General features: G+C 37.5%; 5 protein-coding genes across 10 annotated transcripts; 2 read left to right on the top strand and 3 right to left on the bottom strand.

The window, feature by feature from the left end:
- Window positions 1-47: 47 nt before the first annotated feature.
- Window positions 48-2,643, top strand: XTH10 (xyloglucan endotransglucosylase/hydrolase 10). The gene is made up of 4 exons (XM_023697227.2): window positions 48-285; window positions 1,180-1,280; window positions 1,375-1,568; window positions 2,120-2,643. Exons 1-4 carry the CDS (start codon window positions 99-101, stop codon window positions 2,520-2,522), a joined length of 885 nt encoding a protein of 294 aa, XP_023552995.2. The 5' UTR covers window positions 48-98; the 3' UTR covers window positions 2,523-2,643.
- Window positions 2,644-3,249: 606 nt separating this feature from the next.
- LOC111809817 (protein trichome birefringence-like 13) lies at window positions 3,250-7,058 on the bottom strand. Of its 2 annotated transcripts, none has more exons than XM_087117720.1 (6): window positions 6,754-7,058; window positions 6,155-6,337; window positions 5,293-5,433; window positions 4,324-4,444; window positions 3,972-4,106; window positions 3,250-3,696 (listed from the first exon to the last, which is right to left on the bottom strand). In XM_087117720.1, exons 1-6 carry the CDS (start codon window positions 7,008-7,010, stop codon window positions 3,439-3,441), a joined length of 1,095 nt encoding a protein of 364 aa, XP_086973846.1. In that variant the 5' UTR covers window positions 7,011-7,058; the 3' UTR covers window positions 3,250-3,438. The 2 variants fall into 2 exon arrangements, with proteins under 2 accessions (XP_086973846.1, XP_023552020.2); XM_023696252.2 differs by having other exon boundaries at window positions 3,253-3,696; window positions 6,155-6,332; window positions 6,590-7,058.
- A 756-nt stretch (window positions 7,059-7,814) lies between these two features.
- LOC111810429 (G patch domain protein) lies at window positions 7,815-10,605 on the bottom strand. 2 transcript variants are annotated; one of them, XM_087117266.1, is made up of 5 exons: window positions 10,222-10,605; window positions 9,280-9,457; window positions 8,787-9,042; window positions 8,292-8,639; window positions 7,815-8,180 (listed from the first exon to the last, which is right to left on the bottom strand). In XM_087117266.1, exons 2-4 carry the CDS (start codon window positions 9,446-9,448, stop codon window positions 8,336-8,338), a joined length of 729 nt encoding a protein of 242 aa, XP_086973392.1. In that variant the 5' UTR covers window positions 9,449-9,457; window positions 10,222-10,605; the 3' UTR covers window positions 7,815-8,180; window positions 8,292-8,335. The 2 variants fall into 2 exon arrangements, with proteins under 2 accessions (XP_086973392.1, XP_023552902.1); XM_023697134.2 differs by having other exon boundaries at window positions 10,227-10,604.
- Window positions 10,606-11,733: 1,128 nt separating this feature from the next.
- LOC111810428 (LL-diaminopimelate aminotransferase, chloroplastic) lies at window positions 11,734-17,725 on the top strand. 3 transcript variants are annotated; one of them, XR_002817398.2, is made up of 11 exons: window positions 11,734-11,880; window positions 11,967-12,077; window positions 12,269-12,336; window positions 12,488-12,604; window positions 13,219-13,281; window positions 13,935-14,039; window positions 14,215-14,265; window positions 14,756-15,076; window positions 16,201-16,407; window positions 17,188-17,536; window positions 17,618-17,725. XR_002817398.2 is itself a non-coding variant. In XM_023697132.2 (10 exons), exons 1-10 carry the CDS (start codon window positions 11,799-11,801, stop codon window positions 17,479-17,481), a joined length of 1,419 nt encoding a protein of 472 aa, XP_023552900.2. In that variant the 5' UTR covers window positions 11,734-11,798; the 3' UTR covers window positions 17,482-17,725. The 3 variants fall into 3 exon arrangements, 2 of the variants coding, with proteins under 2 accessions (XP_023552900.2, XP_023552901.2); XM_023697132.2 differs by having other exon boundaries at window positions 17,188-17,725; XM_023697133.2 differs by having other exon boundaries at window positions 11,766-11,875; window positions 12,001-12,077; window positions 17,188-17,725.
- A 1,157-nt stretch (window positions 17,726-18,882) lies between these two features.
- Window positions 18,883-21,676, bottom strand: LOC111810721 (uncharacterized). 2 transcript variants are annotated; one of them, XM_087117458.1, is made up of 3 exons: window positions 21,493-21,676; window positions 21,152-21,288; window positions 18,883-20,962 (listed from the first exon to the last, which is right to left on the bottom strand). In XM_087117458.1, exon 3 carries the CDS (start codon window positions 20,813-20,815, stop codon window positions 19,064-19,066), a length of 1,752 nt encoding a protein of 583 aa, XP_086973584.1. In that variant the 5' UTR covers window positions 20,816-20,962; window positions 21,152-21,288; window positions 21,493-21,676; the 3' UTR covers window positions 18,883-19,063. The 2 variants fall into 2 exon arrangements, with proteins under 2 accessions (XP_086973584.1, XP_023553246.2); XM_023697478.2 differs by lacking the exon at window positions 21,152-21,288.
- Between the last annotated feature and the right edge of the window lie 5 nt (window positions 21,677-21,681).

Raw genomic sequence — 21,681 nt, 5'->3', positions numbered from 1 at the left:
TCTCAATGTTTTTTACAAATGTTATATATACAAATAGCTTCTTCATGTTTTTGTATTAAGCAACCAAGGCATTGATCATTAGAGGAGAAAAGAAAGCAATGTTTGAATGTGTTCAAACCATCATCTTTTTTGGAGTTTTCTTTGCATATTTGATTCAATTTTCTTCTGCTTCTGTTGTTTCAACTGGGGACTATAATAAGGATTTCTTTGTTACGTGGTCTCCGTCCCATGTGAACACTTCGGTCGATGGTCGAGCAAGAAACTTGAAGCTCGATAATGATTCCGGTAAGGGTGTTCGAGAAACTTAATGACTTCAAAATTTTGTTCAACTTTCTTTTTTTCTTCCCTTGTTCTCTATCGTTATTGATCCTCCGAGTATATTGCTAGTAAATATTGTCCTCTTTGGGTTTTTTCTTTCGGGTTTCGGGCTTCCCCTCAAGGCTTTAAAACGCGCTAGGGAAAGGCGGAAACACTCTTATAAAGGATGTTTCACCCCCCTTCGGGGCCTAGCGTCCTTACTGGCACATTGCCTCATGTCTACTCACTTTCGAGGAACAGCCTCCTCATTGGCATATTGCCTTGTGTCTACCCCCTTCAGGGAACAGCCTCCTCGTTGGCACATCGTCTGGAGTCTGGCTCTAATAGCATTTGTAACGGCCTAAGTCCACCGCTAGCAGATATTGTCCTCTTTGGACTTTCCCTTTTAGGTTTCAAGCTCCCCCTCAAGGCTTTAAAACGCGTTTGCTAGGGAAAGGTGAAAACACCCTTAACCCCATTCGGGGCCAGTGTCCTTACTGGCACATTGCCTTGTGTCTACCCTCCTTCGGGGAACAGCCTCTTTGTTGGCACATCGCCTCGTGTCTACCCCCTTCGGTGAACAGCCTCCTCGCTGGCACATCGTCCGGTGTCTGGCTCTAATAGCATTTGTAACGGTCCAAGCCCACCACTAGTAGATATTGTCTTCTTGGGACTTTCCCTCTCAGGCTTCCTCTCAAGGCTTTAAAACGCGTCTGCCAAAGAGAAGTTTCCACACCCTTACAAAGGTGTTTCGTTCTCCTCCTAAATCAATGTGGGATTTTCACAGTTAGATATTAGGTTAAAATATCATTTGGGACTTTACGCTCGGGATAAAACGAGTCCTTATCGTAATAGTTTAAGATACTTTTGTGTGATTCATAGGAGCTGGTTTTGCATCAAATGAGATGTTCTTATTTGGTCAAATGGACATGAAGATCAAGCTAGTTCCAGGCGATTCTGCTGGCATAGTTGTGGCCTATTATGTAAGTGGTCTTGTTTTCATGTCTTTACATGATTTCTTTTTTTGATGTTTATGTGAAACATTATTTGATGAATTGTGTATATATATATACATAGCTGACGTCCGATCAACCGAACCACGACGAAATCGACTTCGAGTTCCTTGGCAATGTGGAAGGGCAGCCAATTATTCTTCAAACTAATGTCTTTGCTGATGGGTTTGATGATAGGGAAGAAAGGATTAACTTGTGGTTTGATCCAACAAAAGACTTCCATACATACTCAATTCTGTGGAACATTTACCAAATTGTGTAAGAAATTCACTCTTATCAACTCTTCTCGGTTTCTGCCTCTTAATTTTTTTCGCCTAAGTCCATTACTAGCCGTCTCTTTTTGGCTTCCCTTCAAGATTTGTAAAACGCGTTTATTAGTGAGAAGTTTCCACACCCTTGTAAACAAATGTTTCGTTCTCCTCCCAACCGACGTGGGGTCTCACAATCCACCCCTCCTTCAAGGTCTAACATCCTCGTTCGCACTTATTCCCTTCTCCAATCGATGTGGGACCCCCTAATGCATTCCCCTTTGGGGTCAAGCATCTTTGCTGGCATGCAACCTTGTGACTACTCTCCTTCGGAGCTCAATCTCTTCGCTGGCACATCGTTTAGTATCCGGCTCTGATACCATTTGTAACAGCTTAAGCCCATCACTAATAGATATTGTTTTATTTTGGCTTTTCCTTTCGAGTTTCACCTCAAGATTTTTAAAACTCGTGCTTGGATAACATAATCGTTTCGCCATCGAGAAGAAACATACCATAAATAAGAGGATAGATTGAGTTTTTTTTTTTCTGTTTTTTTGACAGGTTCATGGTGGATTGGGTGCCAATCAGGGTATACAGAAACCATGCAGACAAGGGGGTGGGGTACCCAAGGTGGCAACCAATGAGCCTAAAAGTGAGCCTATGGGACGGTAGCAGCTGGGCAACAGGGGGTGGAAAGGACAAAATTGATTGGTCAAAAGGGCCTTTTATTGCTTCTTTTGGGGACTATAAGCTTGATGCTTGTACTTGGAGAGGGAATGCAAGGTTTTGCAGAGAAATTTCAAGCAAAAATTGGTGGAATTTGCCCAAATACAGCACTTTATCATCTTCTCAAAGAAGGCTCTTCAAATGGGTCAGAAAGAACCATTTGGTTTATGATTATTGCCAAGACAATTTGAGGTTCCATGGCCAACTTCCTAAGGAATGTTCTCTTCCCAAATACTAAATCAACCAAACCCCATACCGTTCTTCGTTTTTGATTCCCTTTGTTCGTTTTTGTTATTTTTCATATGGTAATATATATCTCTATCGATGCTTGATGTATAAATATACTTGTGTTTTTTGTTCGGGATCGAGTTTTTTTTTATAGTTCAGGAAGCTAACAAATTTCTTATGAATGGACAAGATACTATACGTTAAACCATTTATTAAAATCTTAATGTTTAATATAGTTTCTTAATCTAGATGAGATGAGTTGATCGAGATAGGAGGCAGGAAAGTACATTTTTTATTTAGTTATAAAAAAAACAGAGTTTGCATTTTTTTTATTTGAACTTTTGATGAAATCACAAATAATTTATACTCGTTTGATAAGTTTTTAGAAACAAACTATTGTGTTCAAAGAGCCTGCCGCTATGTTTTCACCATATGGGCCGCCTGAGTAAACCATGGCGCAGTCGTTCTTCCTTTGGTTGGCATAGGCGAGAGCGAAGGCGGCGAGGGTGTCATTCCATGTCACGGGGCTGACACCGACCTCCGTGCGAGCACGGTTGTGTAATGCAAGGTAGTCTTGGGGGGAGTTTTGAGCTTGGGTTTGGCTTAGGATTAAGAGCATGGCAGTGGCAGTGGCTAAGAAGACGGCCATGAGAAGGTTTTGAGTCCACATTTTGATGAAGATTAGGGAGGGGAGGGGAGGGAATGGTTTGAAGTAAATGTCAACAAAATTATATTCTAAACTATATACAACATGATTGTTTTATATAATTTAGAATATTTAAAACCTTATAACCAAAGTTGAGAATATAATTTGCAGGAAGAACGCTTCTCTTCAATCCTACCAAGTTTCAATAAATATGATCCAAGAACACTTCTAACAGATCAAAAAAAGAATGAAATTTCAGGGTGTTAAAGGAAAAATTATACTAACTTCTTATGTTGTATAGATGCTGTATGAACATGTCGTTCCATGTGTCGGTGAGTCCCGGCAAGCACCAATGCATACAATCGTCGTGCTTCTTTCCACCAGCTGAGGCAGGATGTGCATCTGCCCTCAACTCACTTATGGGAGTTATGTTCAAAATATGGAAACTAGTTCCATTGAGGGCCTTGACGAGGTGCTCGTTTACGAGACGAACCTCGACATTGGTTCCATTATTCCTCGGTGCAAACAGATCCTCAGCCTGAAAACAAAAATGATATGGGTTTGTAATGCCTCTGGTCCACCGCTAGCAGAGATTGTCCTCTTTGGATTTTCGCTTACAGGCTTCTCCTCAACCTTGAAAACGCATCCGCTAGGGAAAGGTTTCCACACTCTTATAAAGGGTGTTTCGTTCTCCTCCCCAACCAATGTGAGATATCACAGGTTTCATTTCGTTCACAAGGAAGAGGCACAAATTAATAATCTAAGTCTATCAGAGATTTTGTTGGAATATAGAAAAAAATGTCAATCTGTCACCTGTTGCGGAGTTAGAGGCTGCTGCCGCTGGCAAGAACCACCTTGGTACCAGTCACCTCCTTCAAAATGCCTAGGTGATTGCGTACGAAAGAATTTGATTGCACTGGGTGGCATTCTTTTCTCCACGTATGATATCTATGATGAAGAACAGATCATTCACCAAATGGTAAAAGCAAAAATGAGATAAAGCACAATTCTTCCTCGTATGTTGTAGAATTTCAGTTCCTTGACAGAATACATTTCTACAGTTAAGATTGTTCATAATCAACACGTGAACAATGTCTCAAGTTTAGAATGAATGGTTGACAGATCGAAATGAAATCCAAGAGAAGAAATGAAAAAAATTATGTACCATATGTTTCAAAACCATGTCTAAGCCAACATCAGGAGGTACCGGAGGGATGACAGGGAGACCTTTCTCAAAAAACAGCATGGGTGATTTTACAGGGTCAAATTTTGAAGGCGCCCACCACCTATTTGAAGCAAGCAAAGAAGTTCAAATTATCTATCAACAAAATGAAGGAAAACTTGATAGTCGATGGATTTGGATGGGAATGTTTATAAGAAACGAAGATTAAGAAAAAGGTGAACATAGTTTTGAACTACTAATACAAAATACCAACAGCACCCTGTTACAATCAAATCTTCTTAATTAAAATATCCTACTATCCATACCGATAAAAACATCACTATATGATATGAATCCAACCACTAATCGATTACATGTATCCGAAGGAGCAATTACAAGAAACAAGTCAAAGAAGATTTAAGTATCAAATCGAGAAAAGAATGGAGTGACAGTAAATATCACTAGACATTGGAAAGTGATTTGTCTTTGGTAGTTGAACTACCCTTTAAGACTATTTATGTCATGTCTTATTTTCTTCAATCTTAATCTAATAGTTTTATTGATAGTTAGTAGTCGGTACTTGAATTACCATTATGTTTGAATTATGTTTTTGGCCTATTCAAAGACATTTAATATTTAAGTTTGGAAATCATGGTAGAATACAAAAATCTTATGTTTTCTTGAAATCCTACCGGTGTTATCTTTCTTTTCGAACCTTGTTTTAGGTTTGAAGTAAAATCGATTAATTGGATTAGTCTTTGTCAACCTAATTCCAGTGAATCCATTGCAATAACAAAATTCTTGAGATCACCAGAATTTAGTCCTGTCATGATGCGGTTCTCATACACTATCAGACTTCTTCGTTATGCGAAGTTCCATGAAGTCCCCAATTTTGAATTGTATAATAAATAAACCATCGTTGTCATTCATAACATGATAGCTGAAATGAATTGAAAAAACAAATGTACGTACCAATGTCCTGTGTTAAAGATTAAGATGTCATGAAAATTTGGAGCCTCGATCCATGAACTTTCTGGAATGTCAACATCAACTCTGTATCCTTCTTTATAACCCAGAGATTCCAATTTACCACCGTCAGCATTAGCTGACCACCTGACTCAAATAGAAGCAAGAACAGATACTACTAAAAGACGGAAGTGGAGAGTACAATGCAAATGAGAGAAGTGAGAACATAGCAAATTAACCAATCAGTGGCCTCAAATATATATATATATATATATATATATATATATATATATATATATATATATATTTTCTTTTGTTAATGAACAAAGTTTTTCATTAAAGAATGACAGTGCAAAAGAAAGAGGGAGAGTCATTAACCCACTTCAGATCAAACTCAACTAAGACATTCTCCCAGCATTTTTGAGCGAAAGAGCAAATTGAGAAAAATGGTAATCCTGACTTTCCTCATTTTCTTTGCTTCATTAAATTGAACCTACAAAATATGATACCCCGAAATAGTTAATCCAAATTTGCAACTCCTATACATAACAATATTCTATTCAAGAGCAATCCTGAGACCATTCAATCCCATCAGCTCTTCTCATCTCTACAGTTTTTGTTCTCTGTTGATGAACAATGAAATTGCCAATCCCAAAATGATGGAAAAAGGATAGACCATTTGGTGTAAATGCTATAGAGACAAGCTTGGCATTATGCATAGTATGGAAGGACCTAACAATTGCTAGGGGCGGATAATATCTTAATTCCTAAAAGATGAAAGGTGATGAAGAAACAGAGAAGTTTTGATGGTTACAATATGAGAAATGATGTTAAACGATAAATCAAAGTTTGATTGCTACTTACTTACCAAGCATATCGTGCCAGAATATTTGTTCTATGATATGCAACAGTAAGATTGTACTTCAGAAATGAGAATCCACGATCTGCACCAGCTGGGCGCCACTTTTTCACTTCACCCGGCACATGTTTCAGAGAACAAAAGAGTGACACAAACATGTTCCTATTTAAGGAGTCGCCGACAAACCCTGCACTGCATAACATTCATAAAGTTCATATCTAGCACAATAATAGACACAAATTGATCAAATATAAAAGCATTCAATATGTCAAGAATATAGATAAAAGATCAAATATACCATAATATATAAACATGGTACTAAATTAAGAGTAGAAGGTCCTGCATTTGAATTTCTACATACTTTTCATGACAGTTAAATATAAACACAAAGCAAACCGCGGAAATAAGTTGTCAGAATGGATAAATGGGAGACCAAGCGAGTACCGATGTTAGTATTTCTAAACTTCTCAAGAAAGGAAACCGGATCAAAATGCGGAAGATCACATTGCTTCGGCTTCCAATGCCAATGAATGATTTCGAGAGCATTGGATTTATTCGCCACATAGCAGTTCCAGCCTTTGAAAATCTCTTTGCAGGTGTGATTGTACCTGGAGGTTCTCAAATTCGGGTCGTGGAACCAACTTCCATCAGAATAATCGCACGAGCTGCCCCCAGCCGCGTCCGATCTCCCGGATCTAACGCCATTGATGAATTGGAAGCTCTGATGCGGTTGTGGTGTCACGGAGGTTCTGCGGAATACCGAGAGAGCAAGAAAAATGGAAACGAAGCAGATAAGAGAGAGTAAGGGGGAAAGAGGAACTTGCTTCGCTTGGTGATGATGATGGTGGCTCTCCCTTCCCGCCATGGCCGGAGCCGGAGAATTCCATCTCTATTCACTAGCATTTTTATATATTTCTCATCGCATTTTTGAAATATTTATGAAAATTGAAAAAAAAAAAAAAAATATATATATATATATATATATATATATATATATATTTTAATATTATTATTATTATTATTATTTTATTTGGAGAACTTTTATTTTATTTTTTCATATTTTAATATTTTTTTCCTTTCACAATCTTGTTTTTTTTTTTTTTTTTTTTTTTTTTTTTTTTTTTAAACTTAAAATTATTCTCTAAGGTTGTTTTTGTCTAACATTTTATTTTTAATGAAAATTGCCCGTACAAAACAATAAAAAGCATAATATTTATTAATTATAATGATCAAAATCGAGATACAATTAAATGATTCTTTGAGACATAATTGTTAAGGTGATATTTGAATATAATAGTGTACCACAAATTATATTAGAAAATAAAAATTGGATAATACTCTCGTGTTGAATAATCTTTACCATCAAGTATCACGATCATAATGATATCTATATTTGAATATAATATGCGACTAGTTGTCAATTCTTCCCACTAAAGTTAGATACTATCAATCATTTTTTTTATATTACTTGCTAGCTTATAACATTACTATCTCAAAATTACTCTTGAGACGTTTCTAAAACTTTCTCCGACCCAATTCTCTAAAACCATTTTTAAAGAACAGGACAAGAGACTTGAGCATAAGTTCACCAAAACATCGTGCAAGACGAATCCCAAAGACAAATACATACATACATAATCTGAGATCTCAAATACCTGATTAAGAAAAATAATCCATGGACATATCACATCTCAATTTTCATTTAATGATCCCAGCATGTGTACAGAGAAACAGAGGACTTTCTGTCATTCAATCTATCTAACCCCAAGAGTTCACTCGAGAAAGTTTTCAGATACACATTGCTGCTCCTACAACTAAATTCATCATAGTGAAAAAGGCTATTTTTTTTCTAACAAAGTGAAATTCAGTGTGAGAGAGAGAGAAAAAAGAGAGCTGTTGAGCTATGACTCTATGAGCTTGTCCTGGGTTATATACAGAGCCTAGAAATGTAACTTAAATATAGTTTAAAACGAGATGCACCTTCTTCGTTAAATAGCTCGACTTATGCAGAATTCAAACCGTTCTTCATGGAGCCCTGTAACCAACAAAACAGATGCATTGGAGAAATCCAACCAGTAAGAATTCCCTAATCTCATACTTGCAGTTAAATCTATAATTATGATGCAATAGTTGCAGTGTGTGGTACCTTTAGGCATGGAGTAAAGCTGCAAGTAACGATCATGGAGGCTGTTATTTGCGGCGTTTGCTTTTCTTTGATTCTTTCCTCCTTTTCTCGGATTTGTGTTTTGACTTATGGTCCTTGCTATGCTGCTTGTGTGAACTTCTTTTCGACCGTTTTCGCCGATCACTGTCTGAGTCCTCTTCGGAAGAGCCATCTGACCTCAGAGAATTAGGCTTCTCTGGCCCATAAACAACATGTCTATCTGTAACATTGGAGCTTGTTGGCCAACTCGAATGTGTCTCATTACAAGGGGCAAGGTATGGACCAGTTTCATCCATTCGTGACCCAACTGCGCCTCTCCCACGCTTTGTCCTGCCACAAAATGAGAAAACTGATGTCAAGGTCAAGCCACTAAAAGCGTTCTAGAGTAATTGTTATCCCAGTCGCATATTAATTGAAGTATCTCGCCGACGAACAAACAATCATGTATTTCCTAGAAGAACACACAGAGAGAGATACCTTGAGTGTAAAAATTCCTCAAGTTCTTCATCTTTTAATCCTTGATTCTCCCTTAAGTCGCAATCCTCATAATCTCTTTTACTAGATGGGCTTGAACTACTGGGAATGTCATGACTGAAATCTGTGGATGGTTTGAAGCCCCTGCGGCTCCCAGAGCCATTGTTCCCCTCTCTTGACTTGCCTCTAAGCCTGTCATCCAGTTCGAGCTCCTTTTGACGAACTCTCCACATTTCATTCACTTCGACAGCTTTATTTGCTGTAATAAAAAGTATATATATCAGCTTGAAGCAACAAAAGGGCAACTATTCAAATAGAATGCACTCCTCAAACCCCAAACAAAAGTACAGAAAAGGCCAGTCATTGTTTGATTGCAATCTTTGAAGAAAACCAAGAAAACGCCAGGAGGGTATATAGCAATAGGGTTCGTATCATCAAACATAAAGATCATCTCATAAAGAAACGAAAATGTTAGAACATGAATTGAACAAACAACCTTGTTGTACGCCAAGAACAGTTGCAGTCAGGAAACGAGAATTAGGACGACCCCTGACTTTAGGATGCCGTAGATAGGCATCCACACCTTCTTTCTCAGCTTGGCGACGCAATTCTGCCGCCTCTCTCATTAGAATTGCAGCTACTCTATTTTCTGTCTCAAGATCCATTTTAGTCACCTGAGCATGTTCGTTACAAAATGTAAGTATCTTCACCATTCAAACCAACGAATATAACAGCATCCAAAGCAAAACAAAAGATAAATTTCACAATGTAGCCAGGTGTCTTACATAAAAACTAGACATGACATACAAATATACAATCAGTTTTCAGACCAAAACCAACGTCTTCAAGATCTCGATGACCAATTTAATTGCCAACCACTTGGAACTTCACACTGTTCGCAGTATGAAAATGAAAATGTTCGTTCTTCCACCTGGTTTTTTTATAGTCAGCTACCCACTAATCCGTTGGAACAGTGTTTTTGGCGTGGTTGAATCGAAGAAATAAGAAAACATAACGAAAGAAGAAAAAAGAAATTGACCGGATCAGACTTCCATGGCAAGCAATCGAGAATAGAGGGGCTGCGGCCGAAAACACGGTTGGCGTGAGGGGGTATAAGAAGAGAAGAAATAAGAAGTGCCGTGGGTGAGGGGGCGTGCTGGCGACCAGCGGCAGATAGCGATAAAGAGAAAAGAAGATATCAGAGATCGATGAGTACATGCTGCTGCTAGGGAGCGAGAGAGATAGGAGAGAATAGAAATTCATGGGTTCCAGACAAAATTAAGAAATTTCAAATAATTTCCTTCACATTCTAGATGCCAAACAAAGCATTAGTAACACTGATTCTATTGCTGAAATTAATGCTATCGTTAACAGTCGATCAAAGACCCAACAGAAAATCTCAAAATTGCAACTCAAAATCAGGGTTTAGAAGCCAAACTTTACCGCTGCAGCACTCTTCAGCAGAGTCTTCTGATTGTTAGTCCTCAAACCAATGAATCAAAGAACCACAATCAGCTTTCTTCTGTGGAAGAAGCCCTCGATATCAAAGAGGAACCGAAACAGACGACGGTTGCAGGTGAGGAAGAACAAATGAAATTGAAGTGGCAGAAATCGAACTCGATCTAGACGGTGAGGACGGCGAAGATTTGCCCTCGCGCGTCGTCCGACTGGCTATTGCACGAACTCAGAAACCCTAGAGAATCGATCAAGCTCCGATCTCTGAAATTGAAAAGCGGAGAGGGGTTTCGATGCTAGATTCCTGCGGGCCTGGCTTCTTTTTGACGAATCCGACGTGTTCGTTTCCCCCTCGCCAAAGGTTAGAAGGAACAAAATAGAGGGATTTTCAAAATTTTAATGCAATTCATATTTTAAAAAAAAATAAAACAAATTTTATAAATTTTTATTAGAAAAATACCTTCAAACCTTTTTAAATAGTTAAAAAAAAAATACTTTTATTAATAAAATACATTTAAACTTTTTTTTAAGTAAAAAAAAAATATATATATTTAAAGGTATTTTTAATAAAAAGTTTAATTCTTTTAAAAAGTGAAAAAAAAATGAAAAAATATACGTTTAAATTTTTAGTAAAAAAAAATATTTAAAGGTATTATTGAAACTTTTAAAAATCTTAGAATATGCCCACAACTAGCAGATATTGTTTTCTTTGTCCCATTACGTATCGCCGTCACTCGTGGTTTTAAAACGCGTTTTCTAAAAAGAGGTTTTTACACTCTTATAAGTAATGTTTTGTTATTCTCTCTAACCAACGTGAGATCTCACCATCCACCTCCTTGGGTCCAATGTCCTTATTGTCACACCATCGAGTATCTAGCTTTAATATCATTTGTAACAACCCAAACCCTACCCCGACTAATGCTCACAATCCACCCATCTTGGAGGTCCAGCGTCCTCGCTAGCACACCATCCGGTATTTAGGTCTGATACCATTTGTAACAGCCCAAGCCCTACTTCAACCAGTGCCTCACACCATCCCGGTGACTATCTCTAATACCATTTGTAATAGCTCAAGCTCACTGATAGCAGATATTGTCCGCTTTGACCCGTTACTTAGGACTGTCAGTCTGACAGTTTTAAAACATGCCTACTAAGGAGATGTTTCCGCAACATTCTAAAAAATGTTTTGTTTACCTCTCCAAGTGAGACTACACATTTTAACAGACCAAGTACAAAATTTAAATCGGTAAGATAATGTTTTAAATTATTTCATATATTTATTATTCAAATAATATACTATGAATTTTATCAATTAAATTATTGAAATTAATTTTAATTAAAAATATTCAATGGTATTATTTGCTACTTAATAATATTAACTATTAAAAAAAAACCAATTTACTTATATTTTAGTAATTAATTAAAGTAATTCTAATTCGTTTATTTAATTTTATTCGAATAATTTGAAAAAGCATAGGGTTTGTGCGCTTAAAAAGCCGTCAACTTCGAAGAGTTCCTCATATTACTCAACCGAACACATTTCTTCTAGTACAAGAAAAAATGGCAGCTATGCAGAATTTGTCCTCATCTCCGCTTTCATCGTCTTCATCTGATTACTTTCGCGTTTCAACTTCAATGTCAAGTACTTCTTCTTTAATCTCTGTTTCGTTTTGTTTTTGTTTTACATCAATCCTGACACTTCTCTGTTTGTCGTGTTTCATTGCTTAGATTTATCGTGCAAACTGTCTCGTTTATGCTACAGGAATCCGACGGTATCGTTGCCGAGAACAAGCGCCGGCGTTTGCAAGTGTGTTGCGACATCTCAAGATTCCAAAACCGGTATTGTAGAAATGGCAGTTTGTTTTTGCATGTATAGATAGATATATGAAACTTCAATTTAAAACTAATCTTGCTATGCCGGTTGATGAAAGAAATGATCTCCATGTTTCGATAACTGTAACAAGAATGAGAACTTAGCTGCTTCTACTTCATCTCCTTATTGGCGTTCTGTTGTTTTTTCTGTTCTTAAGATTACAAAACAGCGGTCTCTAGAAATGCGAACATCGCCAAACTTCAAGCTGGCTATCTTTTCCCTGAGGTGTGTGGTGCATTTTGCTCAAGGTTTAGCACTTTGTTATTGATGAATTCGAATGCTCCAGATTTTTAGTTTTCTTTTCATCTGCTAATCTCGATGTCATCGCTGTGCATTGGTTGTAGCGGTAATAGTTTATGTGTATATCCAATAATAGATTGCAAGAAGAAGGAATGCGCACTTGCTAAAGTATCCTGATGCGAAAGTAATTAGCCTTGGAATTGGTGACACCACTGAGCCTATTCCTGAGGTTATTACGTCGGCCATGGCAAAGGTACGAATCGCAACTCTCAAATCCCTGATTATGGTTATCGCAACTCTCAAATCAGACGAAATGTTAGAATGATTGGCCAATCTGTTGAACGGTAGTTTTAGGTTTAGGGATTATGTAATTTGTATGAGAAGAAAGGTTGGTCATAATCTTTATAATATTTAGCTTAACATCATTATGGAAATATGGATCTTGCCTGTGATCGGTCTTGTCTTTCATTTGGTCCGATCATTTTTACTTGGAACAGACTCGTCTTTCTATTATCGGCTCACTAAAGTAGTAACACTGCATTGCCATCTCATTCACATTGAAATTAGTATGTTTTTTCTTACGCATATGCATGTAAAGTTTGGTTTCATTCAACTGAATTTTATGCGATTTTCAGAAACTCCTTACAAAGGTTTATGTTCTATGAAATAAAACTATTCTATGGTATCCAATTTACACATTACATTTTTCTTCAACTGCATGCATTGAATTGGTGGGCTTCTCTGGAGTTGTTTTCATGCCAGAAGATAAGAGCCTCCTGGTGACCATACACCTTATACTATTATGCATTTTGGGCCAAACAACTGTTGCTAACCCGTTTTTTACTATCCTGTTCCTTTCTTTGGCAGAGATCACATGCATTGTCTACTCTGGAGGGTTACAGTGGCTACGGAGCTGAGCAGGGCGAAAAGGTGTACAATTCAGTTCCTGAAAAACTATTACTCGTGCTGCCTTTTTAAGTGAAGTTGTGCATTTGACATCTTATGCTGAAGTTTCTCGTATTTGGAAAAACTTCTGAAGTTCAACACCTTCCACACACAAACTAACGAAAAAGAAGAAAAATCTAACAAAAAGAGAACCGAGGAGAAGAAATAAGAGACGTCCGAAAGTTTATCAGCGGAGGTGGAGAGCTTATATTCTATCCAGAGTCTGCCTTAAAGTTTCCTGGATTTGTGTAACTTAACATTCAGGTTTTGTAGTTAGTGATCTTCCCTAATCGGTGAATTTTGGGTATAAATAGTGAGAAAATCCAAGCCACTCTTTTGCTCACTTTGTTTTGGTTTAGGTCCGGCAATGTTATTCTCGATATGGCATGCCTCTTTCATCAAGCTGTGCTCTCTGGCAATGATTTCTTTCAGAAATTTTTGCCACCTTAATGCTTGTTTAATTTCAAATTAAGTGCTGTCAGTAACTTGTTCATACTTAGTGAAGTATAGTAGTAATAGCTGCCTTATTGTGTTAACAAGTGTTCCACATCATTTTCGAATTGACTTGATGATTTGACTTTTCTTGGGTCATATCTTCCCATGATTGAAATTTCTAATTTACTTGTTGATTTGTATAGCCAGTGCGAGCTTTAATTAGCAAAACATTTTATAGCGACCTTGGCATAGGAGAGGAAGATATCTTTGTTTCTGATGGTGCAAAATGTGACATAACACGTCTTCAGGTATGGTTTGTTTTAGTTTGGAACATTTTTTGTCCATGTAATCTTTCTATTCTTTCTATTTTCAAACTTTTTTATATAATTTTTTTTATGTTAGTCATTCAACTTAGTTAAATATATATTACACCTTTTGCCTGTCATCTTGTTACTAATGAACTTCTCTTCCCACTTTTGGCAGCTTGTTTTTGGATCCAATGTGTCGATGGCAGTGCAAGACCCATCATACCCGGTGAGTTGCTCTTCACGTTATTGAAAAATTTAGATGTTTAACTAGTACACTTATAAAGTTTTCCAATCCAACTATATATGATACATAGTTAAATGATCATTTTAAAAATATCGAGCTCTTCTTTTGAGAAGCATTTAGCGGTCTCATCTTTACTGTTATGCAAGCCGTATTTGCATTTTCGTCCTTAGATGTAACTTCCCTTGTTGGTTTAGTCGCTTTAGCTCACGGATAAGTTCACTTAAGCTCAAACAATAAATAATACTTTAATTCTGTTGTTGCTTTTTTTTTTTTTTTTTTTTTTTTTTTTGAAAAAAGAATTTAGATAATATATTTGAGACCAGTACTTTTGTTACTCCATTCTCTCTCTTTTTGGATAATGTTATCTAGGTAATTATGTGGTAACATCGAAAGGCATGCGTTGTTTAGGCTGTAAAACTTCATACCAACCTCTGCCGATTTGAATTCTAATCATGAATTTGTGGAAATGTAGGCTTATGTGGACTCGAGTGTCATTTTGGGGCAGACTGAACTGTACCAAAAGGATGTTGAAAAGTATGGCAATATTGAATACATGAGGTGTACTCCAGAAAATGGATTTTTCCCCGATTTATCCAAGGTTTCCCGGACAGATATCATATTTTTCTGTTCACCGAACAATCCTACCGGCTCTTCTGCAACTAGGGAACAGTTGACCCAACTGGTGGAGTTTGCTAAAAAGAATGGGTCAATTATAGTCTATGATTCTGCATATGCAATGTATATATCAGACGATAATCCAAAATCTATCTTCGAAATTCCTGGAGCAAAGGAGGTAAATTTCATTAAGATTACTTTTTCGATGTCTGAACTTGATATTATTAGATTTACATTTTTTGGTCATTTTATTCTAATTCCATCGCAATACATTTGTGTCGTAGTTTTTAATATTTCAAAGTTCAAATATGCATCTCTGGTTACCCTATTGTTATGTATAGCTCCACTATATTGCTTGGATTCTCTTGTTTATGTCCTGTGACGGTCTGGTCTCATCATTAGATTCCAATTTTATCATTCAGAAAGCCTAATAAGAGCTTGCGTACATGTGTTATTTAATGCAAGAAAAATCAAATAACGGCAATTCTCTTGCTAAATATGAAATTGCTTTACTATTCTTGAAAATCAAAATGTTATTGGATCCAACCATCCACGAATCTGCAGGCTGGAGTAAATTCACAATGATTGATGAGAACATTTAGACGTACTAGGTCATGAGCTAAATGTAGGAATAGCTGGCAGAGACTTTTCTCTCAAGATACTTTTGCTAGAGTCTCCCCGAAATGGGAACATTAATGTTCGAAGCATTAGTAGGGAACGGGGATGATGATAGAGTAGGAAATCAGATATGTCCTTGGGGAGGCTTGAAATTATGTATCATAAGAGATTTAGTGTAACAGCCCAAGGCCGCCGCTAGCAGATATTGTCTGCTTTGGTCCGTACGTATTGGCATTAGCCTCATGGTTCTAAAACGCGTCTGCTAGAAAGAGGTTTCCAAATCTTTATAATGAATGCTTTGTTTCCCTCTCCAACCGATGTGGGATCTCACAATCCACCACCTTGGGGGCTTAGCATCCTCGCTGACACACCCTCCGGTGTGGCTCTGATACCATTTGTAACAGCCCAGCCTACCGCTAGCAGATATTGTCTGCTTTTCAGCCTCACAATTTTAAAACGCCTCTACTAGGAAGAGCTTTCCATATCTTTATAAGGAATGTTTCGTTCTCCTTTCCAACGTGGGATCTCACATTTAGCTTATAATTTATCTTAAATGTTAAGATAGAAATTTGGTTGTTTAATTGGCTGATCTGTTCGTTATTTATGTACTTTTGCATTAGTTGAGAAATGATAGCCAGTTCATGCCCTATTTTTCATTTCATGGTCTATTTTTTCATTGTGCAGGTTGCAATTGAGACATCATCATTTAGCAAATACGCTGGATTTACTGGAGTTCGTCTTGGTTGGACTGTTGTTCCTAAGGAACTCTTGTTTTCTGATGGATTTCCCGTTGCTAAAGATTTCAACCGCATTGTTTCTACTTGCTTCAACGGTGCATCCAACATTGCTCAAGCTGGAGGCCTGGCTTGTCTTTCACCAGAAGGCCTTGAGGTCGGTCTGCTTGTTATAGTTTCTTCTGCCCCTTCTACCATGTTTAATTTTCTTAAAATAGATTTAAATATGTATAATAAAACTACTTTCATTAAGAGAAATGAAAGAATATACAAAGGCATACAAGAAAACCAAGACCCCTCCCAAAAAAAAAAGGTCTAATACTAATGTATCAACCTAGGCCACATATTGTCCTCTTTGGGCTTTCCCTTCTGGGCTTCCCCTCAAGGCTTTAAAACGTGTCTGCTAGGGGAAGGTTTTCACACCCTTAGGAGATTTGTTCTCCTCCCCAACCAATGTGGGACATCACAACTAACCTACCGAATCTTCACCCCAATCCAAAAGAACCAGATTTAAGCTCATAATTACAAAAAGACAGAGTAATAGACACCCATAATAGACATCCCATACATCCTCTCACTCCAAATGCTCCAGAAATTTACAAAGAAACTAGCATGTCAGAATTCAAGAGCACCTTCTTTGAGCCTTGCAAAACATAAGACAGTAAGCTTCCCCACACCATACAAGTGCACGGCAAGCCCATACAAAGAGTTTAGTTAAGATATTTCGAATTTCGCTAAGTATTCAAATGGGACCTTATATACCCCTAATTATATTTTCCAAGTTGTCCTTGTGCTCCATGTTGAGCTCAACAAACACAAAGCGATATCATCAACAACAATTTGGATCACTTTTATTAAACACAGTACAATTCATATTTAATGTATGCACAACAAATTACCCTGGAAATCATGAAATTTATCGAATTTCTACTTGCAGGCTATGCGTGGGGTTATCGGGTTTTACAAAGAAAATACTAGTATCATAATGGACACATTTAACTCGCTTGGATATAACGTGTATGGAGGGAAGAATGCACCATATGTGTGGGTTAATTTCCCCGGCCAGAGTTCGTGGGATGTATTTGCTGAGATACTGGAGAAAACACACGTCGTGACAACCCCCGGAAGTGGTTTCGGACCCGGTGGTGAAGGATTTATCAGGGTAAGTGCTTTTGGTCACAGGGAAAATGTTTTGGAAGCCTGCAGAAGATTCAAGCAGCTATACAAGTGAAAGAAAGAAGGGAAAAGGTGATGCTGGGGAATGAATGAAAGATTGAAGTTTACAGGTAATCATCCTTCTGTTCTTTAACTCTTATCATTCTGCGTTCTTGTTTTTGACATTTCAATTTCATTTGAAATGAACAAAGCATTGCCGTTTTTGTTGGAGGGGTTTCTTTGCATGGGGAGCAAATGACGCCTATTGCATTGAGGCGCTGTATGAAGTACTGGGGTAATAAAATTTGCTTGTTTATTAAGGTTGATGGCTAAATTCAGGATATTGAGAATATGAACGGATTAAACTTACTATCATCCATCAGCTTAAGCTTTTTGATAATTAACATTCGAGAACATCTAAGCAATTTTCTTTCAAGTAGTTATTTTGAATATGATAACAACTAAAGAGATACTTGTTTTGAATTATATCATTAAAGTTTCATGGATTAATTCAAATAATACTAAAACTCTAAATTTTTCGTTTTTGTAATTATTTCTTATATTAAATAATTTGAGAAATACTATTATCTCGTAGACCAATCTTTGCGAGTTCCCCATATATAGACAAGGTCAAAAAATGGAAATTTTCTTTTTATACTAAATAATGGAGTTTTTTTTTTTCTTCTTTTTTTTGGTATATTTTATTTTAGGGTTCGAAACGAATTTTACAACGTCAACTGCAAATGGACGGTACAAAATTTTGAAAGAGATGATTGAAAATTAAGAAAGAAGCATTAATTTTGAACCATACAAAAACTAATTTCTAATGAAAATTTCGTATAGATATTTTCAAATGGGATCAATGGACTATGAAAATTTAAACACTTTTTGCAGCAGGTATGATATAAAGACTTATAGTTTATGAGACTCCCTTGGTATTGCATTTATAATAGTCTGGCAAATACACATCGACAGGAATTAACTTATCGATTCCCCGTACAATATTATAAGAATAGCATAGTAATAACATATTAACTTATCGATTCCCCGTACAATATTATAAGAATAGCATAGTAATAACATATTTTGAACATCTCTCCTGTAATTGTAGCATAGCAATAGATCTTGGTACCAGTCCATAATGATCAAAGTCGAATTGTGAACCTGAAGCAAATTCAATGAAGCAACAATGTTGAACGAATATATAACCTCTTGATTGAAAGTATATATCTTAACTAGTTGAACGATGGTTCGACTTGAACTTCCAACTCACCCCGTTTCAAAGGCATTGGAGCCGCAAAGGCATTGGAGCCACAAACTAAGGGAGGGCAAATACCTGATCGTTTGTAGCTAGAAAATGATGACCTCTTACTAATGGAGAGAGATCTTTCACGAGTTTCATCCAGATAATAAGGGAGAAAAGGTTTTAATGTAGCTACGACACGGGTATAAAGCGAACAAAGGAAGGTACAACTAGTGACTTGAATCCCCTGATATTGCAGCATACTTAATCATCCTCACAGAGACAGTGAGTCTACATATACATCAGAGATTGGGGATTTTCCCTATTCTACACATATCTAAGAACCAAAGCCAACTGCTACCCAGAAAATAAATATTGTACACTTGACAAAATGAGGCATGTACAAAATAGAGTTCTAGAACTGTTCAATGCCCTTCATGAGCTCTGCCTTGCAGGTCGTCTTGTAGTGTCCTGTTTGATTACATCGACTACAATGCACGGTATGTTTTTCTCGATTCAGTTCCTCTACACAAATTCTCTTTTTTTCGGGTCGTCCTGGTGGTCGACGAAACTTGGGTGGCCGCACAATCTGTGTATCATCATCCATCGGAGTTCCATCGAGATTTTTCCATTCAAGTCTTCTGGGAATCGGGTATATACCTTTTGCATATGCTTCCCTGTAACCAGAAACCATAAAACACTTCTCTGTAAAGGCATAGACATCTTTCCTACATGAGGCAATGGCTGCAACAGCATGAGAGCAAGGCATTCCGTAAAGCTGCCACTCACGACACGAGCAACATCGCTTTCCAATATTAACTATATATGATCTTTCAGCTGATAAAACCTCGAACTCTACCTCATCTGATCGAAGAACTCGATACGACGATGCAATGGTAATTGCTTCCACTATTCGTTTCTCAGCTGATGGAGTCAGGAAAGAAAACCATGATGAACTCCTTGCACGCCGCTCTTCAAACTCAACCATTAGTTTACTATGGATCCGCTCGATCACCTGGATGATTGGGAGCTCACGTGCCTCGAGAATCCATTTAGCGAACTCCTCTAGATTTGAAGAAAGATGACCATATCGGTTTCCTTCAAAATAAACTAATGCCCAATGAGATGGAGGAAATTGCTGTATCCACTTCCCAGCTTCAGGTGAAATCTCTTCTATCTCAGACATTCTCTCTTTGAAAGCTATTGTAGTTGTAGCATACGCCGCTTTCCACAAAAGATGAACAAGCCTTGAGTTTTTGAACTCTTTTCCAATACTTTCACTCAAGTAGCGCATGCATAATGCATATGAAGAATTTGGGAATTTCCTTCTCAAGGCATCTAAAATTCCCTTTTGACCATTTGATAAAAATGTGAGGTGCAGTTCGTTCCGAGCGTTCATCTCGAGCACCTTATGTAACTCCGACAAAAACCAAATCCAGCTTTCCTCATTTTCAGCATCAACTACACCAAAAGCAAGTGGAAACATCCCACCATCAGCATCATAAGAAGTAGCTGATAGTAAAGTACCTAAGTATTTGCTTTTAAGCTGGATTCCGCCAAGACTAATCACAGGGAAGCAACCATTAAGAAACCCGTAGATCGATGCATAAAACGAAACAAAGAGTCTCTGAAAGTGGTTAACTGAACCAGTAGTGAACACTTCTGCAACACTCCCAGGATTGGCTTTCCTTATTTGTTCACAGTACAATGGAAGAAGACCATAACCTTCTTCAGAAGAACCAAAGATTGTGGCAAGACCTCGTTCCTTCGCACGCCAGGCCTGCTTATAAGGTATAGTGATGCCATATTGCTTATGGATATCGTGCAATATATCCTTCGGTTTGTAATTAATGTTATTCCGCAACCGTTCCTCTATGAAACTCACTATCCAATCTATGGAGGCCTGATGGTGTCCATTTTGGGCGTTTCGTCCACAGGTATGTGCCCCTTCAAGACTTCTAATTGTGAAGATTGGAGAATTAGGAAGCTTAACAGCACGAATTCGCCATGGACAACCCTCTTCAGCACATTTTGCAAAATAACGTATCAAGTCACTCTTAATAATTCGTAGCTCGAAGTGCTGAGCTATAGCAGCTTCTTTAATGGCATTTCGAAATGCCTTGACATCAGGAAACTCTTGACCTACAACAAATGTATGATCCTCCATGTGAACCACTTGCTCAGCATAAGAACCAATTCATTGAAGTTTCCCTTTCCATTAGTGCAATGAAGTCATTCAGGGCATTGTTTCCAAGCAACGTTTATTAAACTCATGGGATGTTCACAAATCAGCTCTCATAAGCAGGCAAATGGTCTGAAACAGCCATTTTTAAACATGGTTTTACTTAACTTGATAAAATTAGGGGAAAAAATGATTACAAGAAAGCATATTAGAGCAAAAACAGAAATCTCCAGCTAGCTAACAGATCAAATGTACAGAATATTGAAAATAAACATGGAGTTTCTGCAAGGAAAACGAGAACGTACAAGCATGTAGAAGTACCTGAGCTTAAAGATTAGCCAACAAGTAATGCTCTCAAATGTAAACAGAAGTTCTTTCGTTCGCAACATACTAAAACAGAGTTGATTCTTCCTATTATGATTTCTTCTAATTCAGCTATGATCAACGCGGCTACAAAACTAAAAGAAACGGAACTTACGAACCACCAAGCAGCTTCCGAACATGATTCTAAAATCTAAATCGAGCTTGAATTACATAAATTAGGGTTCTAGCGAAGAACAGGAAAAAGAAAAGAGAGAGAGAGAGAGATGAGAGCCTACATGCAATGCATTGCCTGAATCGATATGCAAATACAAAAATACATATCTAAAGATCATACAAACCTAGAAATTGAAGCGGAACATGCAGATCGGAGCTTCAGAGAGCTGAAAATGGAGGCAGCAGAGAGAGAGAGAGAGAGAGAGAGAGAGAGTCAATCGCGCCGCCATGCGCGCGCCTCGGCGTTCCGGCGAAGATTGAGGTCTAGTAAGTCACATCATACATACATCATACATCATACATCCAGGCTGATG

Source organism: Cucurbita pepo, chromosome 14 (assembly GCF_057944985.1).
Source record: "Cucurbita pepo subsp. pepo isolate OVF chromosome 14, ASM5794498v1, whole genome shotgun sequence".
NCBI classification, from domain to species: Eukaryota; Viridiplantae; Streptophyta; class Magnoliopsida; order Cucurbitales; family Cucurbitaceae; genus Cucurbita; species Cucurbita pepo.
Note: the sequence above shows the minus strand (reverse complement) of the source record. Positions and strands in the feature narration are given on the sequence as shown.